The sequence below is a fragment of the Acartia tonsa genome, chromosome 11 (genome assembly GCF_053477335.1).
Source record: "Acartia tonsa isolate MP-2025a chromosome 11, ASM5347733v1, whole genome shotgun sequence".
NCBI classification, from domain to species: domain Eukaryota; kingdom Metazoa; phylum Arthropoda; class Copepoda; order Calanoida; family Acartiidae; genus Acartia; species Acartia tonsa.
The window spans coordinates 47,291,296-47,313,676 of record NC_137270.1 but is presented as its reverse complement, the minus strand read 5'-3'; the positions used below and the strand labels follow the sequence as shown (position 1 = coordinate 47,313,676).

The following is a 22,381-nucleotide window of genomic DNA, read 5'->3' as shown; positions in this document are numbered from 1 at the left end:
TGTTTGTCTGTTCTAAAGGATCTTGCTAACAGCTGAACCAGTATGGTTCTCCTTTACAGGGTAGCTCGTCATAAGTTCTTGAAATGTTTATAACTATTTTGGAGGAGAATACCACCACCCTCCAAAACGATTTATACATTATACATTAAAAATTTTAATTTTTAAAATTTAAATTTTTTATGGAAGTTTGAAGCTTTTTTAGCAAGTAGTAATTATTGAGATAGGATGAGGATGCTATGTTAAAATCGACAACTATAAATCAGCTGACCTTATATCCATATTTGGTAATATCTTTTTGATTATCCGTAAAAATCGTTTAATCTCCCCGTAAAAAGAAATTATAAACCTTTTTGGTTAGTTTGATATGTATGTAACAAAAGAATTTATTCTACTCTAAATTTGCAAGTAAACCTTAACAAAAAGATTGTTATTTGTCGATTTTGATAGGTTTTAAGATATGTATAATAAAACACAAAATACATCAATGTTTTCAAGGGAATAAATTCGTTTTTTTAAAGTTTGATTTATTTTAAAATGGGAAGTAATTAAGACTTAATTCTCAAAATAGTACTCTTAAAAAACATTAATCAGTGACATATATCAACTTTTTCCCAGCTTCGTGAACACTTTAATCGGTCGGGGGGGGGGGGGGGCGTTCAACGCCCCCCCTAATTATCTCAGTTCCTATTAGAGCTACAGGGCTAAATTTTTTTGTGCAAGTCCCCTGTTTGATAATGAATTTCCGACCTTTTATAAGTCTAAGTCAATTTTCGCTTCCTTCACCCTTTTATTTAACAACCTTTGTTTTTAGGTCTTCTTTTATTTAAAAATTTCAAACGATGTAATTTTCTTATATTTAAAGCTAGAAGAAAAATTTTTTCCCAAAAAATGTTTATTTTTATGTAAATTTTACATTAGAAATATCAAAATATAAATTTCAGCGGCCGCAGCTGTACTTGGCAGCTGCCAGCCGCCGCAGTCGGCGGTCGGCGGGAAAACGGCGGCGGATCTTCATGAAATTTTAATACGTTATGTAGACATGTAAGAAAAGCTTAAGTTTAAAATTTGAAGTCTCTAAGTCAAAAATTGCGGCCACAGGAGCCTTTTAAAGATTTCTGGAGACCTGGAGGATCAGGACCTGCAGGATCATACCTGGAACCTGAAAGTGACTTGAATACCTGTATTTCATATAAGGATGTACTACTAGAGGATTTTTTAGTATTTTGGTATGATAAAATGCTTTGTTTTAGTCCAGGATGGAGATATTCAAAAAATTCCAACTCTCAGTTGTGTGTCATACCCATACTTAAAAAGTCAAGCAGTTTGGGCTCTTTATCTTTCACACACAGAAAATGAGATAGAAAAAACCGGATGGGGGGGCGTTCAACGCCCCCCCCCCCGACCGTTAAGGGTTAAACACTTCTTAATTTATGAAAACAATACTTCTGAACTGTACAGCCACATTCTAGACTTAATAAAGAAATGTGAATGGTGCAAATTTGAAAGTGTTAAATTTTAGAAAATTCATTAACCCTTAATGGTCGGGTGTGGGGTGGGGGTGGGCGTTGAACGGTATGATCCTCCAGGTCTCAAGAAATCTTTAAAAGGCTCCTGTGGCCGCAATTTTTTACTTAGAGACGTCAAATTTTAAACTTAAGCTTTTCTTACATGTCTACAATAACATATTAAAATTTCATAAAGATCTGCCGCTGTTTTCCCGCCAACCACTGCGGCTGGAAGCTGCCAAGTAAAGATGCAGCCGCTGAAATTTATATTTCTAATATAAAATTTACATAAAGATAAACATTTTCTGCAAGAAATTGTTCTTCTAGCTTCACAATAAGAAAAGGATTAATATATTAATCTCAACACAGATATATTTTCAATTTTACTCTTTTTAACAGTAGTTGTAAATGTTTAAATTTCCAAAAGCAAATCTAATTAAGGACGAACTGTGCTGCATGAATTATCACATCTACTTGGAATGGTTCATGAACAAAACAGGTTAAATGATAGTTGTTTTATGTAAAGGTTATAATATATATATAATTATATGCAAGGTGTCCAAAAAAAAACTTTGTTTTACGGTTTTGGGAATCAACCAGAAGGAGCCTGAAAAAAATAATTTTACATCTATATTCTTTATAAAAATTTAAATCACATTTCCTTAAGTGGTTTTTTTGTATCAATAAAAATGTAGCTGTACTGATAAGTACATGAAGGGTAAAATACCTGATGCTAAAACTGTGATGACAATTATAATTAAATACCTTATTTATTTTCCAACATATTGGTTTAAAAATACAATATTAAATTTTTTTTCTATTTAGCTATGGCAAAGGCTTTCTTTAGTAAGAAATCTCTTTTAATACTGTGTGCATTGAAGAATGCATTGCATTTTTACTTCATTTCAATATCTAGAGAAATAAGCAAGTTATCTTTGAAACTTTCCTTAAAAGTACTTTTTCTTTGATTATAAGTTATATGAGTTAATGTGTCAATCAAAAGATATTAGGAAATAAAGAGGGAGGTGACAAAAATGAGAGTTTTAAATGTTTGAATCATAATTATAGCAAAAAGAAAAATAATTATTCCTAAAAGAGAATTTTTTATTAAAGAAGGTGTATTAACTTTTTTGCTTTTTATTTAAGATAGCTAGCTGGTGCTTTTAGTAAGTAGTAGATGTAAAATTTTTCATAGAATTTAGATATGCAATCGTTTTTTTTGTAGACCTTTTATTTTTTAAGTAATTTAAGTTTTAAAAAAAAATAATTAAGTCAGTTCTAAGGTACTAAAACGCAACAAAATAAAAGAAGAAAATGGCCAGTATGAACAAAAATAGTAAGATCTTTAATTTGACACCTTACTTTTAAAATTCTGTTGAGTAATTATTGAAAAAATCTATTTTTTTAACCCCGGTTTAATAAAAACTTTAAACCTAAATATTTTCTCAAACAGACATAAAACATGGGTTCATATATACCTTTAGAATCAGAAAAATATTACGAATCCATTCTAAGCAAAATTGAAAAAAAGTAAAAACTTAAAAAAATAAAAATGGCCTAAAATATTATATTTTTACAGGCAACACTTAACTATTAAACTAGCCAATCAAAAATCTCTAAAATTGATAAATCAAGAAGCTTCACCTCAAAACTTAACCAATAGAATTGACAAAAAAAAAGAATAATGTTCAAACAATATATACAATAGATACTACAATAAAAATAGTGATACTAACATAACATGTAAAGAATGAAAAATTATGAACAAGTATGCTTCAGTCTGTTTATAAACCTCAAAACAATGCAGTTAAAAATGCATTATTGTTTCTTGTGTTTAAAAAAATATCTGTTACAGTGTATGTACATTCTTTTAGGTTTTGTTCAGGTTTTGATCAAGTCAACCCTTAAAAGCCAAAAATTATGATTCTTAAAATAAACTTATTTTGTTTATTATAGTTTTATAAAACTTTTACAATTTTGCTTAGAATAGATTCGTAATATTTTTCTGATTCTAAAGGTATATATGAACCCATATTTTTTATGTCTGTTTGAGAAAATATTTAGGTTTAAAGTTTTTATTAAACTGAGGTTAAAAAAATAGATTTTTTCAATAATTACTCAACAGAATTTTAAAAGTAAGGTGTCAAATTAAAGATCTTAATATTTTTGTTCATACTGGCCATTTTCTTCTACTACTTACTAAAAGCACCAGCTAGCTATCTTAACCCTTACAGACCGGGGGGGGGGGGCTCCAAGAGCCCCCCCCTCTAGTTTTTTCAATCTCATTTTTTTGTAGGTAAGATGGAGTGCTGTGACTTTATGACTTTTTAAGTTTAGTAATTATACGTCGGCAAGAGTTAATTTTATTAGGATATCTGGTCTGTGTCGGTCGTGGTGTCCGGTCAAAGTCGGTTGGGTAGCACCAAAATTAGAAAAAAATTCTAAAAAAATCTTAATTTCTACATTATGACTTTTGTGTATAAGGAGAAACCTAAAATTTTTTTGGTGAATACTTAGATATCAATGACATTCTGAGAAAAAATGTGTTATGACCGTTTGACCGCTCCCTGACCGACTTTATGACCGATTTTTGTCCGGCTTTTACTACAGACATATATCATGAATAACGTGGCTTCTATTACAGCTAGAGTCCTATAAATTTTTTGGTAAATCCTTGAGCAACATCAAATAGATAAGAATATTAATCGGCGCCGCCAACTGCCGTTTTACCGCCGTAACCGCCGAAAATGGCGGTTTCCGTTATTTGCCGTTTTTTGGTGATGATCAGAAAAAGTAATTTTTTGGTTATGAAAAATAAAAGTTCGTCCTAAAATTTGGTCATCCTAGCTGAAAAATTGGCCGCTCTGCAGCTGTTTTAAAATTTAGCGGCTGGCCGCTAAAAAGCGGCCTGACTGCTATGAATAGAAAAAGGAATTTTCTCTAAAAATACACATGAACCACCCGAGATAGAGGGGGGGGCTCTTGGAGCCCCCCCCCCCCCAATCTATTAAGGTGGGAATTGGGGCCCGAGCTGTAAGGGTATAAAAAGCAAAAAAGTTAATACACCTTCTTTTCAATGTAATAATTAGAATATTTTGTTGAGCATGCTAAAATGTTTTCAAGAAAAAAGAAGATTTTAATTGAATGCTATAGCACTAAATTCTAAAAGTAATTTCCAGCTGTAAAAGCAGAAAGTTCCTAGAACACCTACCTGTCGTTTCTTTTTACACTTTCAGCAGCAGATCTCTTGTCCACGGCGTCCACCTGACATACAATCTAAATAAATCCTGTGCCAATTTTTTTCTGGGAGCCCTGCAAAGAAAACTCAAGCCAGAAAAGAGAGAGCCAAGGCTGAGCTGAAATTCACATCCTTCCTAGAGACCAAGGGACTGCTCACAGCCAAGCCGAACACACCATCAAACAACTCTGGCTCTCTCATCGTCGAGAACACTATGGATTAAGCAATTAAACTTATCATGTAATTTTAAATTGTATTTATAATTTTCTCAATTCATTTGCTTCATGTGATCGATTTTATTTATTTTAATGATAATCTATTTAACAATGAATTAACATTGCATCCTTTAAGAACCCAATAAATTATAGAATAATAAAAAAAAAATTAAAAAAATTCTACAAGAATAAAGCAACACATGTAGGTTTTGAATTTTTTAAGCTATAAAAAGTGCTGCTGTTTTATGAGATATCAAAAACACCTCTAATAAAAGTGATGCATACGTTTTATAGAGAATAAGTTTATATGATTATTTTTTTCATACTCCTTCTGCAAAAAGTTTATTTTGGGCCACCTAGTATATATACAAATATAAAGGTTTATGTAGATAGGGCAAAATAAATATTATACCTTCTTTTAGAACCAGGGATCGGAAGCCTCACGTAAGCCGCGTGTAAGCCTCAGTGAAATCGAGATTTTATCACTATAAAATTCAGCTGGATGTATAAAACGGCTCTTTAGCAGACAATCCTTCTTTCTTAATTTTTTTTCTGCTCACAAGCAGGTTTAAAACTGAGGCTTATGCGCGGCTTACGTGAGGCTTCCGATCCCTGTTTAGAACCTTCTAATAGGATCCTAAGTAACACTATTCTTTTTTCAGACCAGACAGAAATAAGTATTTGACTATTGACTTTGATAAGTTAGAACCAGAAGCTGAAGACAGCATGATTATAAGAGAAAGAATATTTGGAGAAACCTTTCAGGAATTAGAAATATTGAAAATCTGATAACATAAATGACTTTTGAAAACAAAAAAGTTTTCTTTCTAAATACTCAGAAGAACATTTACACATTAATAGAATACTCATATACCTATAAAAGCTTGAAAAAAGTTTTAATTATTGTATATTTCTAAATATTTCTTCTTTCTAGACACCATATGACTTTAACAGGAATTGGGAACAAACCAAATTATAACATTATAGATAACAAGGGCAAATCTGGCAGGGCCATCCAAGTAAAAATAGTTTTTAGACTTAAACAAATCATTTTAGTTTACCAAAATACTAGAATATCTGTAAAAAATCCTTGTATGAAATATAGGTGTTCAAGTCAATTTCAGGTTCCAGATATGATCCTGCAGGTCTCCAGAAATCTTTAAAAGCCTCCAGTGATTGCAATTTTTGCATTAGAGACTTCAAATTTTAAAATTAAGCTTAGGATTACTTTTTTAATCATGAAGAAATCTAAAATATTATGTCAAACATATAAATTTAAATTAAATTACAATTAACTTTTTTTCATAAAATATATCCCTGTTCTGCTGAAAGTTATGATATAGGCTGTAAGTATAGGCTGTAATAGCTGTTATATTGCTGTACACTTTCTACAACCTCAATTTTGAATTTTCCTGCTTAATCAAGAAAAAAATTTATTACAAAATGCTTCCACAACCATATTCTATAAAGAATATAGGTGCTAAAAAGCATGCCTATTAATTTTTCTATAAAAAAAAACATATCGGATTTCAAAAATGTAAATGTTTAATATTATTTTATTAAGATAAAGCTTCTAATTATTTTGGTTATTGCTCAAATTACAATCCCCACACCAACCTTTGTTGCTATGTTCTTATTAATAATTTTTGTGTATATTAATTTGTAAATTCTGTGATTTATCAAAAAAAATTGTCTACCTAAATTGATATTGGGAATTTGTTGCCATTGACTAAAAAGTAAAATTTATGGAGAAAAAAAATATTTTTGGAAAGTTCATTCCTTGAATTTGTACCTAATTAATCAAATATAAAGATAGCCTTAGTTTAAGAATTATTTATTCATGTTCATTTTCCTTTTAAATGATATGAACAATTGCAATAGTTCATTTATTCCTAAATAAAATGTTAGCATCATGCATTATCATGAAAGACAAGGTTGTAAGAAGAAAGATATTTGCATGACAATAAATTGGCCTTTCAACAACATGAAATATTTCACAGAAGACACACTAAAACAGTATCTGGTATATGATTTTTAAAAAATTTCATTTATAGTAGCAAAGCTACTCTACAATTCAGAATATCTGTCAATCTGTGCATCTGTCTTACTGTCAGCAATTCAAGATTAACAGCTAAAACGTCCTGTTCACATTATATTATAAAGTATTTTATGTGTTTATAAGTGATAAGGTGCTTTTATTTTATATCTTTTGTTTATCTTTGGTGTTTGTGATCTGGTTTTTTAAAATTTTTGTGGGTAATAGTGTTAAAAATAAACTTTTCTTCCAGATTGATGTCTACAGTTTAATGAACATTTAGTTCTTTTTATTTTTCATATAATTTTGGTGTTTTTGATAAAATTTTCACAGATTTTGTGGTAATAGTAACGCAATAGATATTTTACATTAATAAGCAGATCTACACTTTATATTTTTACATTGATACCCAGGTTGAACTTAGTACTTGTCAACACTGTTACAATACTCAACTGATACATTTAGTATTAGAAGTTTTGATTTTCCAATTTGTACTCTGGTACTTTTTTAGTACAATCATACAAAAATGTTATTGATTTTTATACCCATTTTAAAAAAACAATATACATTTCTGCATTTCTAAAGATAAAATTTTTGCCACTTCTAACTTATGTTTTGACTTACAATTAACTATGCATCTATTGATTTTAAATATTTTAATTGTTTTATTGCAATTCTGGACACCTGTTATATCTTTGCAATCTTATAAAAAAAAACACTTTGCTTATGTTTTTTTTTCTGTTATTTTTAAAAAGGAAAAAAAAATTGTTAACAAAAAAATTAGATTTAAGTTTTATATTTTTAGAAAGAGTTGTCAGTTGTCGACATAATGGAAGTCTCAAGGAATATGCATAAGTTAATTATATCCTAAATTAAAACTAAAAGGTTGTATTTCTATTTGTCATTTACAGTGAAGCTTCTCATAAGTACAGTACTTTTTATTTCTATTTATGTGGTAAATCAAAAAAAAAAATTATTAACATTTAATTTAACATTCTCTAAAACTGCAATATTAAAATTTCTTCATTATAGATTTTTTTTCAACAGTTTTTCTATCTGCAAATTGATAACCACATTGGCTAACACTTAAATAAAGTGGTAATTGCTTGATTGCCACTTTAAGAGAAAGCACCAAATTAAGATTAATTCATTTTGAAAACACTGACATATCTGTTTTTTTAATGCATATCCTTATATGATATAAAACTTACATATAATCATGAAGGGCCTATGGTTGCACAGTTAGCAAGGACATAGAGGTTAGTAGAAGAAAATAATTATGACAAAATATGAGGAAATTATCATAATGATTTTTCTAAAAATATCTTAACATTATTATCTGCTATTTCAAAATTCTAGAAGCAAAGGTGCACTATAAATCTTTTGGTATGTAAGTCTAATTGTATTTTCAATTTTCTTGAACTTAAAATTCAAAAATCTATCTTTATAGTGTGCAATTTATTTTTAAACAGTATACTATTTATATTCCAGAAATATTGGCCTCTAATTGATTAGAGTAGGAGGTAGTGGCTAAAATTCCCTTGCATAATCCTCTTGTGTTAAAACTATTTTTTATCTATGCAAACCCAATAACTTTTTAATTTGGGCAATTATTGAGAAAAGACTGCAAGTCGAAATTCCAACTAAAGCAATAAAAATTTGCAATAGAAAAGTTAGAAAAGGCACCTTCCCCCTATCCCAAACCACAAAAAAACACATAATAGGCCTGATCTTTTTTTGTACAAACAATTAAATTTGTATTGTAGGAAAAATATAGCAGATACAAAGAAGAAATTTATGGCAGAGGTAAATTTAAAAAAAAATCAAAAAACTGTTAATAATTATATTAAAAAATATTTTTATTTTCTAGAATTAATAAAGGCCTCAAAAGATGGTGATGTTGATTTAGTACAACAGCTTTTGAAAGATAAGGCTTCTGTCAGTGAAAAAGATGAATATGGTAAACTATTTATCTATCTATCTATTCTTGTTTTTAAAATAACACTGTATACAAAATCTAATCTTTCTATTTATATCTAGGGAAGACAAGTCTGATGTATGCATCAGAGAATAGGCACCAAGATGTGGTTACAGAACTTCTGAAAAATGGTACTGATACTAATGCTAAGAATAATGATGGTAAGTTAACCCTCACAGATCGGGGGGGGGGGGTCATATTGACCCCCCCCTCTAGTTTTTTCAATGTCATTTTTTTTGTAGGTAAGATGGAGAGCTGTGACTTCATGACTTTTTAAGTTTAGTAATTATGCGTTGGCAAGAGTTGATTTTATTAGGATATCTGGTCTGTGTCGGTCGTGGTGTCCGGTCAAAGTCGGTTGGGTAGCACCAAAATTAAAAAAAATTCTAAATACTTTTGTGTATAAGGTAGAAACCTATATTTTTTTTGGTGAATACTAAGATATCAATGACCTTATGAGAAAAGTGGTGTTATGACCGTTTGACCACACCCTGACCGACTTTATGACCGATTTTTGTCCGGTTTTTACTACAGACATATATCCTGAATATCGTGGCTTCTATTACAGCTAGAGACCTAAAACTTTTTTTGGTAAATTCTTGAGCAACAATAAACAGATAAAAATATTAATTGGCGCCGCCAACCGCCGTTTTACCGGTTTCCGTTATTTGCCGTTTTTCGGCGGTGATCAGAAAAAGTAATTTTTTTGTTATGAAAAATAAAAGTTCGTCCTAAAATTTGGTCATCCTAGCTGCAAAATTGGCCGCTCTACAGCTGTTTTAAAATTTAGCGGCTGGCCGCTAAAAAGCGGCTAAGGAGCGGCCTGGCCGCTATGACTAGGAAAAAAAATTTTCTCTAAAAATACACATGAACCACCAGAAATAAAAATTTACGTCTTTATCTGTAACAGAAGCTGAGAAAGAGGGGGGGGTCAATATGACCCCCCTCCCGATCTATTAAGGTGGGAATTGGGGCCCGATCTGTAAGGGTTAATTTATATATTTTTATGAATTGAGATTATGCTCTGTTAATTGATTTTTATTAATGTGTAACTATCTATTAAAAATGACTCAAATTGTGCTTCTCTTTCAAAACCAGAATTTTTTCTGATTTTTAAACAAATGAACAGAAAATTGTTAATTTTAAAGATTTTATTGAATTTAAAAACTGGGAACAAGTATATTACCAATAGATTATTCAATAAAATTGCCGCCAGCCTCTACCCGCATCTTAACTATCTACAGGCCCTGGTCACAATGTCGCTGTCCAAGCCAGCAAAGTTCTTCTTGACATTGGCAATGAGGAAAGTCCTTGTGGTATGGGAAAGTCTATTGATTCATGATTTATTGTAGATGTATTTAAAATTTAAATATACTAAAACAATATTTCATAAGAAAAGCTTTCTCTTTAAAAGAAAGTAAAAAAAAAACATCATCTTTAAAATTCTTAACTAAAAGATGATATTTGAACAATGCTTTTAATTTTTTAAAGAGGGAAAATTTGAAAACAAAATGTAAATGTTTTTTCATCAGGCAATTTTTTTGGAAATTTAATGATAAAATTTTTTTATGAAAAAAAATTAGGGTTCGGAAGCCGCGCTATCAGACGTGTGGCTGCTGCTGAATCCTAGTTTGCGGCTGCAGCTTATTGTGATGGAAGTGGCTGAGGCTTAATGCGGCTGAGTGTGGCTGTGGCTGAATGCGGCTGAATGCGGCTGAATGCGGCTGCGGCTGAATAAGAATCAGGGGACCTGCGGCTTAGAGTGGCTGAATGGGAATTTTGTGGCTGAGGCTTCGTGCGGCTGAGGCTTACAATGGCTGAGGGTGGCTGAGGCTTACAGTGACTGTGGCTTAGTGCTGCTGTAGCTTACTGAAAGCCTCGTGGCTTAGTGCTGCTGTAGCTTACTGAAAGCCCCGTGGCTTAGTCAGCTGCAGCTTACAGTGGCTGAGGCTGAAGAAAACATAAGCCTTGCGGCTTATTCTAAGGCTTAAGCTTAATTAAGCCACGCAGCTGAGGCTATAGTTTAATATAAATAGGTACCAAAAATTTATACTGGTACCCAAAGTTTTATACTGGTACCCAATATTTATGCTGGTACCCAAAGTTTTATACTGGTACCCAAAGTTTTATACAGGTACCAAAATTTTATACTGGTACCCAAAGTTTTATACTGGTACCTAAATTTTTATACTGGAACCCAAAGTTTTATACTGGTACCCAAAGTTTTATACTGGTACCCAATATTTATGCTGGTACCCAAAGTTTTATACTGGTACCCAAAGTTTTATACAGGTACCAAAATTTTATACTGGTACCCAAAGTTTTATACTGGTACCTAAATTTTTATACTGGAACCCAAAGTTTTATACTGGTACCCAAAGTTTTATACTGGTACCCAAATTTTTATACAGGTATCCAAATTATATACTGGTACCCAAATTTTATACTGGTACCCAAATTTTTACTGGTACCCAAATTATTATACTGGTACCCAAATTTTTACTGGTACCCAAATTATTATACTTGTGCACAAAGTTTTATACTGGTACCCAAAGTTTTATACTGGTACCAAAAGTTTTAGACTGGTACCCAAAGTTTTATACTGGTACCCAAAGTTTTATACTGGTAACCAAATTTTTACTGGTAACCAAATTATTATACTGGTACCCAAAGTTTTATACTGGTACCAAAAAATTATACTGGTACCCAAAGTTTTATACTGGTACCCAAAGTTTTATACTTGTTACCCAAATTTTTACTGGTACCCAAATTATTATACTTGTGCACAAAGTTTTATACTGGTACCCAAAGTTTTATACTGGTACTTAAAGTTTTATACTAGTACCCAAATTTTTACTGGTACTCAAATTATTATACTGGTACCCAAAGTTTTATACTGGTACCCAAAGTTTATACTGGTACCCAAATTTTTATACTGGTACCCAAAATTTCATACTGGTACCCAAAATTTATACTAGTACCCAAAGTTTTTTACTGGTACCCAAAGTTTATACTGGTACCCAAAGTTTTATACTGGTACCCAAAATTTTATACTTGTACCCAAATTTTTATTCTGGTACCCAAAATTTTATACTTGTACCCAAAGTTTTTTACTGGTACCCAAAGTTTATACTGGTACCCAAAGTTTTATACTGGTACCCAAAATTTAATCTGGTACCCAAAGTTTTATACAAGTTTTATAGCAGTAGGAACTTTTTTTAACATCTTCAGTTGTGACACAGTGCAAAGCTGATATTTGAACCTATTAACTCCCAGACGACGAGCAGATGCGCTACATTTTTAGCCATGGTCGAGGGTTTCTATGACATCAACCTAAGGTCCAACAACCCTGGATAACTAAGGGGATCTATATCTTTCCTTTTCTGTATTAGTTCAAGTGACATCTATCCAGCAACCAACTTTTTTATTGAACTACCTTCCTGAAAGTCCTAACTGTTCATGGTAATGAGTTGCGCCTGTTTATGAGCCAAGGAATTTCTCCTTCTCTAACTTTTCATGTTGCACACCTGGCTTAGTAGCAGTAGGAACCATTTAATGTCTTCAGTTATAACGCAGTCTATGTCCGAGATTCGAACCTATTACCTCCCTGATGACAAGCAGATGCGCTACTAGTTGAACCCTGGATAACTAAGAAGAACCATTTCTTTTCTTTTCTGTATTAGTTTAAGTGACATCTATCCAGCAACCAACTTTATTATTGAACTACCTGCCTGATAGTTCTATGATATCTTTTTTATAAAGATTGTATTGTTTGTGCATGCGAACAACATGGGATTAATTTTTATGAATTGAAATTTTTGTGTATGCAGCAAACAACCTAGGTTTTATTTTTACGAATTGATTTTTTTGTGCATACAGCGCACATCCTTTAAATAACTTTTTTAATATTTCTATTTCTATTGACTTTCCATTACTTCATAGGGCGAATCCCCTAGAGGCTGGGGGCGAAGCCACTAGTTCATGTATAAAATACTAAACATCTATTACTTTGTATGTACAGGGTGTCCCAAAATAAACTGAATATTTTGGTTTTGGAAAACAACCAGTAAGAGTATGAAAAAAAAAATGATTTTATATTCTTATTCTCTATAAAAATATACATCAATTTTTTAGAGGTGTTTTTAAATATCTCTTAAAACAACAGCTCCTTTTAGAGCATAAAGAATTCAAAACATACAGGAGCATAGCTGCTCTATTACTAGTTTTTTTTATTACTAAGAATCAAAATTCAAGCGAAAAGAAAATATATTTTTGGTTTTTAAAAAGCATTTAGTGTTTTTATAGAACATTTTGTACTTGCTATAATTTTGTATTCAAGTAAAAGAAGATTTTACTCAACTTAATTACCATCGCTGGCGGTTGATAGTATTTCAAAAACCCACCTCTGGTTAAGGTGTCAATAGAAAGGTCTTTGCATGTATACCTTTGGTCTCCTTAACATATATAAAAGTTTTTGAACTTTTCATGATCAACTTAGATACAAACTTGAAATTCAGTAAATTGAAATTAGGAACATTATGAAATCTAAAATTTTTTAAAACTTTTTAATATCATTTTAAGATTTGTTTGAAGCAGCTAAGAATGGAAGAATTAATGAAGTAAAAGAATTACTTGATCTTGGAGTCAACATTGAAGCAAAAGATGATGATGGTTTGTATTCTTTTCATAATCATTCAACAACTTACAATAATTATCTGCATTAAAATAAAATTAAGAAGGACAACATCTATCTATCTATCTATCTATCTATCTATCTATCTATCTATCTATCTATCTATCTATCTATCTATCTATCTATATATCTATCTATCTATATATCTATCTATCTATCTATCTATCTATCTATCTATCTATCTATCTGTCTGTCTGTCTATATATCTATCTATCTATCTAACTATCTATCTATCTATCTACCTATCTATCTATCTATCTATCTATCTATCTATCTATCTATCTATCTATCTATCTATCTATCTATATATCTATCTATCTATATATCTATCTATCTATCTATCTATCTATCTATCTATCTATCTATCTGTCTGTCTGTCTATATATCTATCTATCTATCTAACTATCTATCTATCTATCTATCTATCTATCTATCTATCTATCTATCTATCTATCTATATATCTATCTATCTATCTATCTATCTATCTATCTATCTATCTATATATCTATCTATCTATCTATAGTTTACATAGAATGAACAAAAGTTTATTTGTAAAACATCATGTTTCATGCATTAAGCAATCTTCAGTTACAATTTAATTCTGACAATAATATCTATCTATCTATCTAATCTATCATAAGATTAATCTTATAAATGTTGTACATTCTATATCCGCGGAAAGCTGTTTATAATATGATGCAATAAATAACTATTCTTGTAATTCAAAGTAAAGCACTGTTCATATAATAAACCTAATTATTATATATTTAGGGTGGACAAGTCAGATATATGCATCAAAGTTTGGCCACCTTGATGTGGTCAGAGCTCTTGTGGATAGAGGAGCAGATATCCATGCTAAGAATATTGCTAGTAAGTTAGTTTAGATATTTGTATGTTATATTTGTTATACAATCTTTTAAACTTGATATCATTATCAAATATCTATATATCTGTTTATATATCTATCAATCTATTATGTAATTAGAATTAACACCCAGTATACTAAACCTTATCTATTTATATCTAGGGAAGACAAGTCTGATATATGCATCAAAGTATGGCCACCTTGATGTGGTCAGAGCTCTTGTGGATAGTGGAGCAGATATCAATGATAAGGATAATGATGGTAAGTTAGTATAGATAACTTTATGTTATATTGTGTTGATTTGTTATTCAATCTTTATAACTGAAAATTATTGTTGTTATTATCTATCTTCTTCAACTACAACTAACTTTCTATCCGAATTTGTATGTATAACTATCCTTACTTAGAAACATTTATCTTTTAAAATCTTCTTTTCTGTATCTTGTGCTCATTAGGTCAACCTATTTTATATAGTTATACCTTAATACTAAATGATTTATGATATTCTCAAAAATCTATAAGTCTGTTTATATATCTATTAATTTATTCTTGTAATTAGGAATAAACACTGTATACTAAACCTAATCTATATATATTTAGGGTGGACAAGTCTGATATTTGCATCAGCGTATGGCCACCTTGATGTGGTCAGAGCTCTGGTGAATAGAGGAGCAGATATCAATGATAAGAGTAACACTGGTATATATTAAATATGGTCATTATTTGTCATATAATCTTTTAAGCATAAAATAACATGGTTGTTATAATATATCAACTGCACACTGGCCCAAAAAACGCAGTTTTTGGGTCAACAATTCTTTTTCAGCCGTTTCTTGGCCGATTTTAATGCCCAATACGGCAAATTGGGGGTTTTAGGGGTCAGGGATTCCATTTATTTAGAAAAAATAAATGACTCGAAGGTCAAAGACCTTTAAAATGACCTCTAAATTCTGATTAAGCCTTTTCCGTGGTTTTATTGGACATTTAGGGGGGGAAGGAGTTGTCCAATCAAGACGACTATATAATACTTTTTTTAAGGTAATTGCAATAGCTAAATTTCATGAGAAGTAAAAATGTTTGTACTATCAAACGATTTTTTACTAGCTGAATTTCAATATTGCACGGGTTTTTCAAATATTTTCTTGTTTTTTTAACCAATTTATATATATGGTCAATTAAACATCTTCAATTTTTCATATATAATACTCATATAATAAAATATATAATTCTATATATTATATATGAGTATTATATATGAAAAATTGAAGATGTTTAATTGACCTGGAACAGAGTGCCCTGGAAGCCCTGCAAAGTGGTACTAATAAAGCAGAAGGCGTGACATTACGGATAAACAGCTTTACCTTTTATTTGTGTATGTAAGCTATCTTTCATATAATCAAACATACTTTTTAAAAGAATTTATTTGTTACTTTAAAATATTGCAAATTTCATTTTTATCAAAATATTTACAAATTATAAAAGCTCCAAAAATGTTAAAAAATTGTTTATTTGGGTGAGTAGAGATTGTAGCGAGACGAGACTAGACGAGACAAATCGCGCACACACACACTCTCTAGGAATAAGAAAATTAGATATCATTATTCATTTTAACGTCTTGATATTTTTTTGTTGTTATGGCCAAATTATACCATTTCGGAATTTTTTTTTTTGTAGAGATAGTTAAATGAATAATACAAAAAAAAATTTTAATAAATAAGTGCTATTTCCATGATTCCAAGTAATACCATGTTTGTTTCAAAGACAGCAGACTCAAATTTTCATATACTGAAACAATTTTGACCAATCAGAGGCTTCCAAATTTAATAAATGACCAATGAGGGTTTTGGAAGTTTTCCTTTCAACCAATCAGAGGCGAGATGCATTTATATAATGTTTTTTTAAATATTGTTAAATTACAACATAAATTTTTTTTTTTTATAAAGCACATTTCAGACCATTTTGGAATCTGGATTTTTTTGCTAAATGTAGCCAATTAAAATGCCAACATATTCTCTTTAATAAATATCATGTTATATCAGGTTATACTCATTAAGAATATTTTTCTAAACTTACCTTATCTTAAAAACTGATAAAAAAACCCACATTTTTGCATTTTGTAACATTTTTTTGTGTTATATACAAGGTGTTTCAGAAAAAACTGTGTTTTCCGTTTTTCTGACACAACCAGAAGGAATACAGAAAAAAACGATTAAATGTCCTTATTCTCTGTAAAAAAGTACATCAAATTTATAACAGGTGTTTTTCGTTATCTCTAAAAATGCGGCCTCTATGATAGGTACATAGTTTCCAAAAATGCTTTATGTGAAAAATGTTTTGCAAGAAAAATTAAAATAACCCCTTTATTATGTATAAAAAAATCATAGAATTTCAATATTAATTTAGAAAAAGGTATAGGAAAAGTACCTTAATGAGTTTTAAAGGTGAAATGCTTTTTAGCTCCTCACAAAAGCATTTTTAGAAAACTGCAAATTTGTCATTTTTTAACATTTCTTGATTGTGATGCATTTGCAGTAAAAGAATCTTCTTTAATAATGTAGGTTATAGTAAAAAGAAAAAAACTCCTTTTTATTTGACAAAAAAATCTCTAAAGACAAAAAAGTTATTGAAGTTTGAATTTTTTTATTAAAGCATTTAATTACAAATTATGGATAACTTATGAGTTTATATCTTAACCTGTCAATCAAATTAAAGGATTATAGGAATAAATGAGGGGTGGGGATTTACGAACATGAGCAATTTTTAAGGTCATGTTTCTTAAGTATACAAGAAGAAAAACTGAATATTTGTTTTCAGTGAGCAAATTTTAAATGAAATTTTTAGTGTAATTGGTAGAAAATTGTATTGGCCGTATTAAGATGTTGTTTTCAAGGGAATAAATTTTTGAAAACCAACCTTAAGGCACAAAATTCTACCAGAAAAAAGCATCATACGCATCTTTTGAAATATTTATGCTTTAAAATACGCTGTTATTTTCAGAGATATTAAAAAACACCTGTAACAATTTAGATGCATATTTTTATAGAGAATATTGACATATAATTATTTTTTTTGTACTCCTAATGGTTGTTTCCCAAATTTGGAAGTCGCAGTTTTTTTTAAATGCCGTGTATAATTTTTTAACTTATATAGGACTTATTTTAGTTGGATAATTTCCAACATGCAGATATTTGATTTGTTAAATTTAAGCAAGTATAGCCAATTTATCAATGACAACAATACCTTCTTAGATTTTAGGGTACTGCAACTTTGGCCCCAAATTATTTCAAAAAACATATTATCAACATGGGTTGATATTTAAAATAAAGGTGGCCCAGGATGTCTTAAAAGATTGGCAGGTCAACTTTTGTCTAAATTGATGGGTAGGAAAAATTGAATTGTTGACCCCTCCAGACCAGTGTGCACTGTAGCTAAAACTATTTTTCTATCCTAAATTTAAGGTATACTTATCTATACATTGGACACGGTTGGACCCTCAGATGTCAAAACTTTATTTTAGTGTTTGGCCAAAATGACTTTGCAATTGTATCTATAAGTACGTCTAATAACACCCTTTGCTATTTTTAAAATCCTAGAAAATTTTTTTTGCAAGAAAATTGCATAAATTTGCAACCTTTTTTAGAACCACTACATAACTCGAGTTTTAAAACTTTTTATATAAAATCCTTTTTACAAAAAATATCAATAATTACTTAAAATTAAACCTGAAAGAAAAAAAATCTCATTACATGTGTTAATTTGCATGTTTTAGGTCTTTTTTTGAGGAAAGTATAACTTCCACATTTTTGACAATAATTATATTTTTTTAACATTTCAAAGTAAAATATAATAAAACTTAAACGATTTTTCTTGAATTATCAGTTGAAAATTTCATCAAACATGCAATTTAAGTGATGAAAATTTAATAAAATCATTTTTTGAATGTTTAGAATTACCAATTTTCTACATTTAAAACAAAATGTTAACAAAATTTAAAAACATTTTAACATATAACTTCAAAAATCAATAACATTTTATAAAAAGATGTTTCAAAAAATAAATCATTAAAAGGTATTAAAATGCATTTCAAATTACTTAAAATTAAAATGAGAACATCTTTTTACAATGTATTCTGTGTAATAGAGTTTAAATGACATGATTAGTGAATGAAATATTTCCTAAACTCATTAAGCCTTTTTGTGACTATATTAAAAATAATTTATTTTGTTTTATAGTGTTTTTTTATTCAAATATTTGACAAAATTTTCCCTACGTCAATAAAATAAAGTCAGTTTTTTACTGTTTCCAGGTTTTTCTTTATAATTATAACAATCAAATATAATATAAATCTTCATTATCTTTTATTTGAATTATCATACACATTAAAATGTAAAGTATAAGCTAGAATAGCACTTTTTTTAACAAATATTTTAATGACATTATATCAAAATAATTCCTCTTAAATATCACACAACATATGATTGGGAAGTATAGCCATTTTTTGGAGGTATAATATTTACAAAAATACCATTAATTCTGTTTTTATCAGAAGTTAAAAAAATTGAACAATTCTAAAACAATGGTTGGTTGTCTAGATATTGAGTACACTAAGACTACGGCTCTGTTCTATTGAAATAACGTTGCAAAAAGAGGGGTTCTGAAAGTAATCTACCTAATTATTTATAAAGAACCAACAAGTACTGTCAGTATCTTTTTTCTTGTAATCTAGCAGACAATCAAATCATAACACAATTTTCATGATAAAATATTCAGGTTTCTACTTCACATTTTAAAAAATATACTGATCAATAAAATGTTCAAAATTTTACTTTGTACTAATTGAAAAAATATGTTGTAATTCTTATTTTAAAGTTACATTTTTATCCCTGACAAAATCATAGACGACTTTTAAAGGCATCTTATCTAAACTTTTTGAAGAAAAACTTAAAAACATTAATTAAGTATTAAAACTATTTTCTTCGATTTTTCTGAAGTTATTATCGCATTCTATGGGTTTTTTATTATCATTTACTTATATCGAAAGTGCCAAACATTGTACCCTAACTTATTCATTTAATAAAAAACCAAGCGTGTTGAGTATATATATTTTGAAAACTTTTCCATATATCTTATGCTTTTTAGACCAACCCATTTTATGTAAGTATACCTAAATACTATAAGATTGATTAAACCCACGACCGTGGCTCAACACGTAGTGCATTCGCTCGTCATCGGGAAGGTGATAGGTTCGAATCTCGGTCCCACACCGCGTCAAAACTAAAGACGTTGAAAATGGTTCCCACTGCTACTATGTCAAATGCGCGACGTAAATAGTTAGAGTAGGGGGAATGCCTTGGCCCAAAACAGGCGCAACTCGTTACCATGCACAGTTAGGACTTCTCAGACAAAGGTCGTGCATTACAGAGAGTTGGTTGTCTGTAATGTACTGTACTACGGGTATGAGGTGAAGGACCAAGAGTCTGGCCTTGAGTTGACAAGTTGACTGTTCAGTCCAGGTGCAACTCACCCAAACAACATTAGCATAAGATTGATTATATAATACTACAAAATATGTATATGTATTACAGTATCCTGTCCTAAAAATATTTTGTTAAAATTTTGGCCCTCTGCCAAAATATGGTTGATTTATGCAAAAAAAATGACCCCTGCAAAATATTTTTGCATTACAAAAATTTTTTTTTGCATGCGTAATTTTTTTGCATAAATCAACCATATTATGGCTATACACCAATCAATCTATTCATGTAATTAAAAATAAACACTGTATACTAGACCTAATCTATATATATTTAGGAAAGACAAGTCTGATGTCTGCATCAGAATATGGCCACCTTGATGTGGTCAAAGCTCTTGTGGATAGTGGAGCAGATATCCATGCTATGGATAATACTGGTAAGATAGTTTATATATTTCTATTAAATGTGGCCATGATTTGTCATATAGTCTTTTAAGCATAATACTACATTGTTGTTATAATATATCCACTGTAGCTAAAACTATTTTTTCTACTTTTGCTAAAACTATTTTTCTATCCTTTTTTTAGGTATACTTATCTATACATTGGAGTATATATATTTTGAAAACTTTATATATATCTTATGCTTATTAGGCCAACCTTTTTTATGTAAGTATACCTAAATACTGTAAGATTGATTATTTAATACTACTAAAATTTATAAATGTCTATACATCTATCAATCTATTCTTGTAATTGAAAATAAACACTGTATACTAAACATATTCTATAAGTCAGTTTATATTTCTTATGAACTTAAAATTTGTTTTTTTAAGTCAGATATTAATTTTGTTAGGTATTAGATATATATGTTATTCTCTATTTTAAATGACAAAAGTTTAAATACCCACTCTATTTCCAATGCTAGCCCAGTAATAATGGTATCCTTAGCCCTGAAAGTTCTCTTTACACATTCTCTTAAAGATGAATAATTGAAGTAATATTAATTTAAGATGAGACTGCCTTGGATTATGCAATTGAAGAGGAACATACTAAAATAGTAGAATATCTAAAACAAAAAGGTAAGTTATTCAAATTAATAAGTAACTGAATGCCTGTTTTTATTAGGAAAGATGAAATAAATAGTTAGATATTTACTGTTTGTGTCCAATAAGTTTACTAGAAAAGATATAATAAGAAATAAGAGTTTTTTTTTCATTTTTCATAGAAAAGGGGTGGGGGAAAGGCGAGGTTATTTTTAATTAAATTAACAAAGTACAAAGTCTATTAAAATAACTTTAATTATTTACTCCTTTTGATGACATCCCATATAACACCCACTCTTAAAAAAATATTCTAACAAAATTCATGTTACAGAAGCTGATATCAACAATACAATATATTTTAGGAGCAAAGAGAGTGACACCTAAAACAGGTCAGTTTCAAATCTAAACAAGGATGACAATATCCGTAAGTAGCAAAGTTCATTAATATAAAGGAATGAAAAAAAGTTAAGGGTGAAATTTTAGTGATAAAACTATCTATCTATCTACCTGTCTATAGGTATTTCTATACATTGCACATAGGGGCATCCAGGGGATTCAATTCACCACCCCCAAATCAAGTTTTAATCATTCTATGAGTATTATCATACCCAATGTACATTAGATTTCAAAGGAATCGTGAAAATACGCTTTTTAAGTAAGCTTTCTAAAGCCTGAAAGTCAAGAAATGCAAAAATTTTCTTACAGAAAGAGGCGTATTTTTGGTGTTTCACCAACAATTTAAAAAGTATTATAAAATCTCTTAGAATTAACGTAATTAGACAAAATAACTTCTGATGAGTCATGTATTACATGTATTTTGACAATATAAAAGAAAAAAATACAAATTAAAGATATTAGTCCTAAATAATTCTAGTCAATATTTTAGTTTATTTTTGTTTGTTTTAAAATCAACATTTAAGTAGACAGTAACAGGAAACATGTTTTCATTGGTTGCCACCGGCTAAAAAAACACTATTTGATTACCATAAGAAAAATAGCTATAACTTTTAGTTAATTTAAACAGGCTAGAATTGTCCTATCAATTTAAAACTTTTCATGCCGTTTTACAACAGTTAGGTACGACTTAGAAAGCACAGCAACTCTATAATCATTACCAGAAAGAAAAATAATGGTTTTGAATGTTAAAAATATCCTATTCATTTGATTTTTTTAATACTAATTCCTAGTACAATAAAATATAGTGTTATATGCAAAGCATCTATATAATCAAGTCCTAAAAACGTCAGTATGTCCTTAAACAATAACATGTATTTAATCAGTTTTAATTACAATTTTGTATAGACATGCATTAATATTCAGTTCTGACACTTC

The 22,381-nt window shown here is 29.7% G+C and overlaps 2 protein-coding genes and 1 long non-coding RNA gene across 3 annotated transcripts in view; all 3 read left to right on the top strand.

Annotated features, from left to right (window-relative positions):
* Positions 1-5,747, top strand: part of LOC145331339 (astacin-like metalloprotease toxin 2) — a 174,578-nt gene extending 168,831 nt beyond the window's left edge. The window contains exons 8-9 of the mRNA XM_080175956.1: positions 1,947-2,004; positions 5,621-5,747. Coding sequence (XP_080032082.1) covers positions 1,947-2,004; positions 5,621-5,747 — 185 coding nt within the window. The remainder of the gene's footprint in view (positions 1-1,946; positions 2,005-5,620) is intronic.
* Positions 5,748-7,840: 2,093 nt separating this feature from the next.
* On the top strand, positions 7,841-10,644 carry LOC145331338 (uncharacterized). Its single transcript, XM_080175954.1, has 7 exons — positions 7,841-7,848; positions 8,219-8,252; positions 8,760-8,799; positions 8,864-8,953; positions 9,034-9,136; positions 10,164-10,266; positions 10,555-10,644. Exons 1-7 carry the CDS (start codon positions 7,841-7,843, stop codon positions 10,642-10,644), a joined length of 468 nt encoding a protein of 155 aa, XP_080032080.1.
* Positions 10,645-13,549: 2,905 nt separating this feature from the next.
* Positions 13,550-15,230, top strand: LOC145332789 (uncharacterized). Its single transcript, XR_013884312.1, has 4 exons — positions 13,550-13,642; positions 14,437-14,535; positions 14,693-14,791; positions 15,131-15,230. It is a non-coding gene; the product is annotated as an uncharacterized LOC145332789 (long non-coding RNA).
* Positions 15,231-22,381: the final 7,151 nt, after the last annotated feature.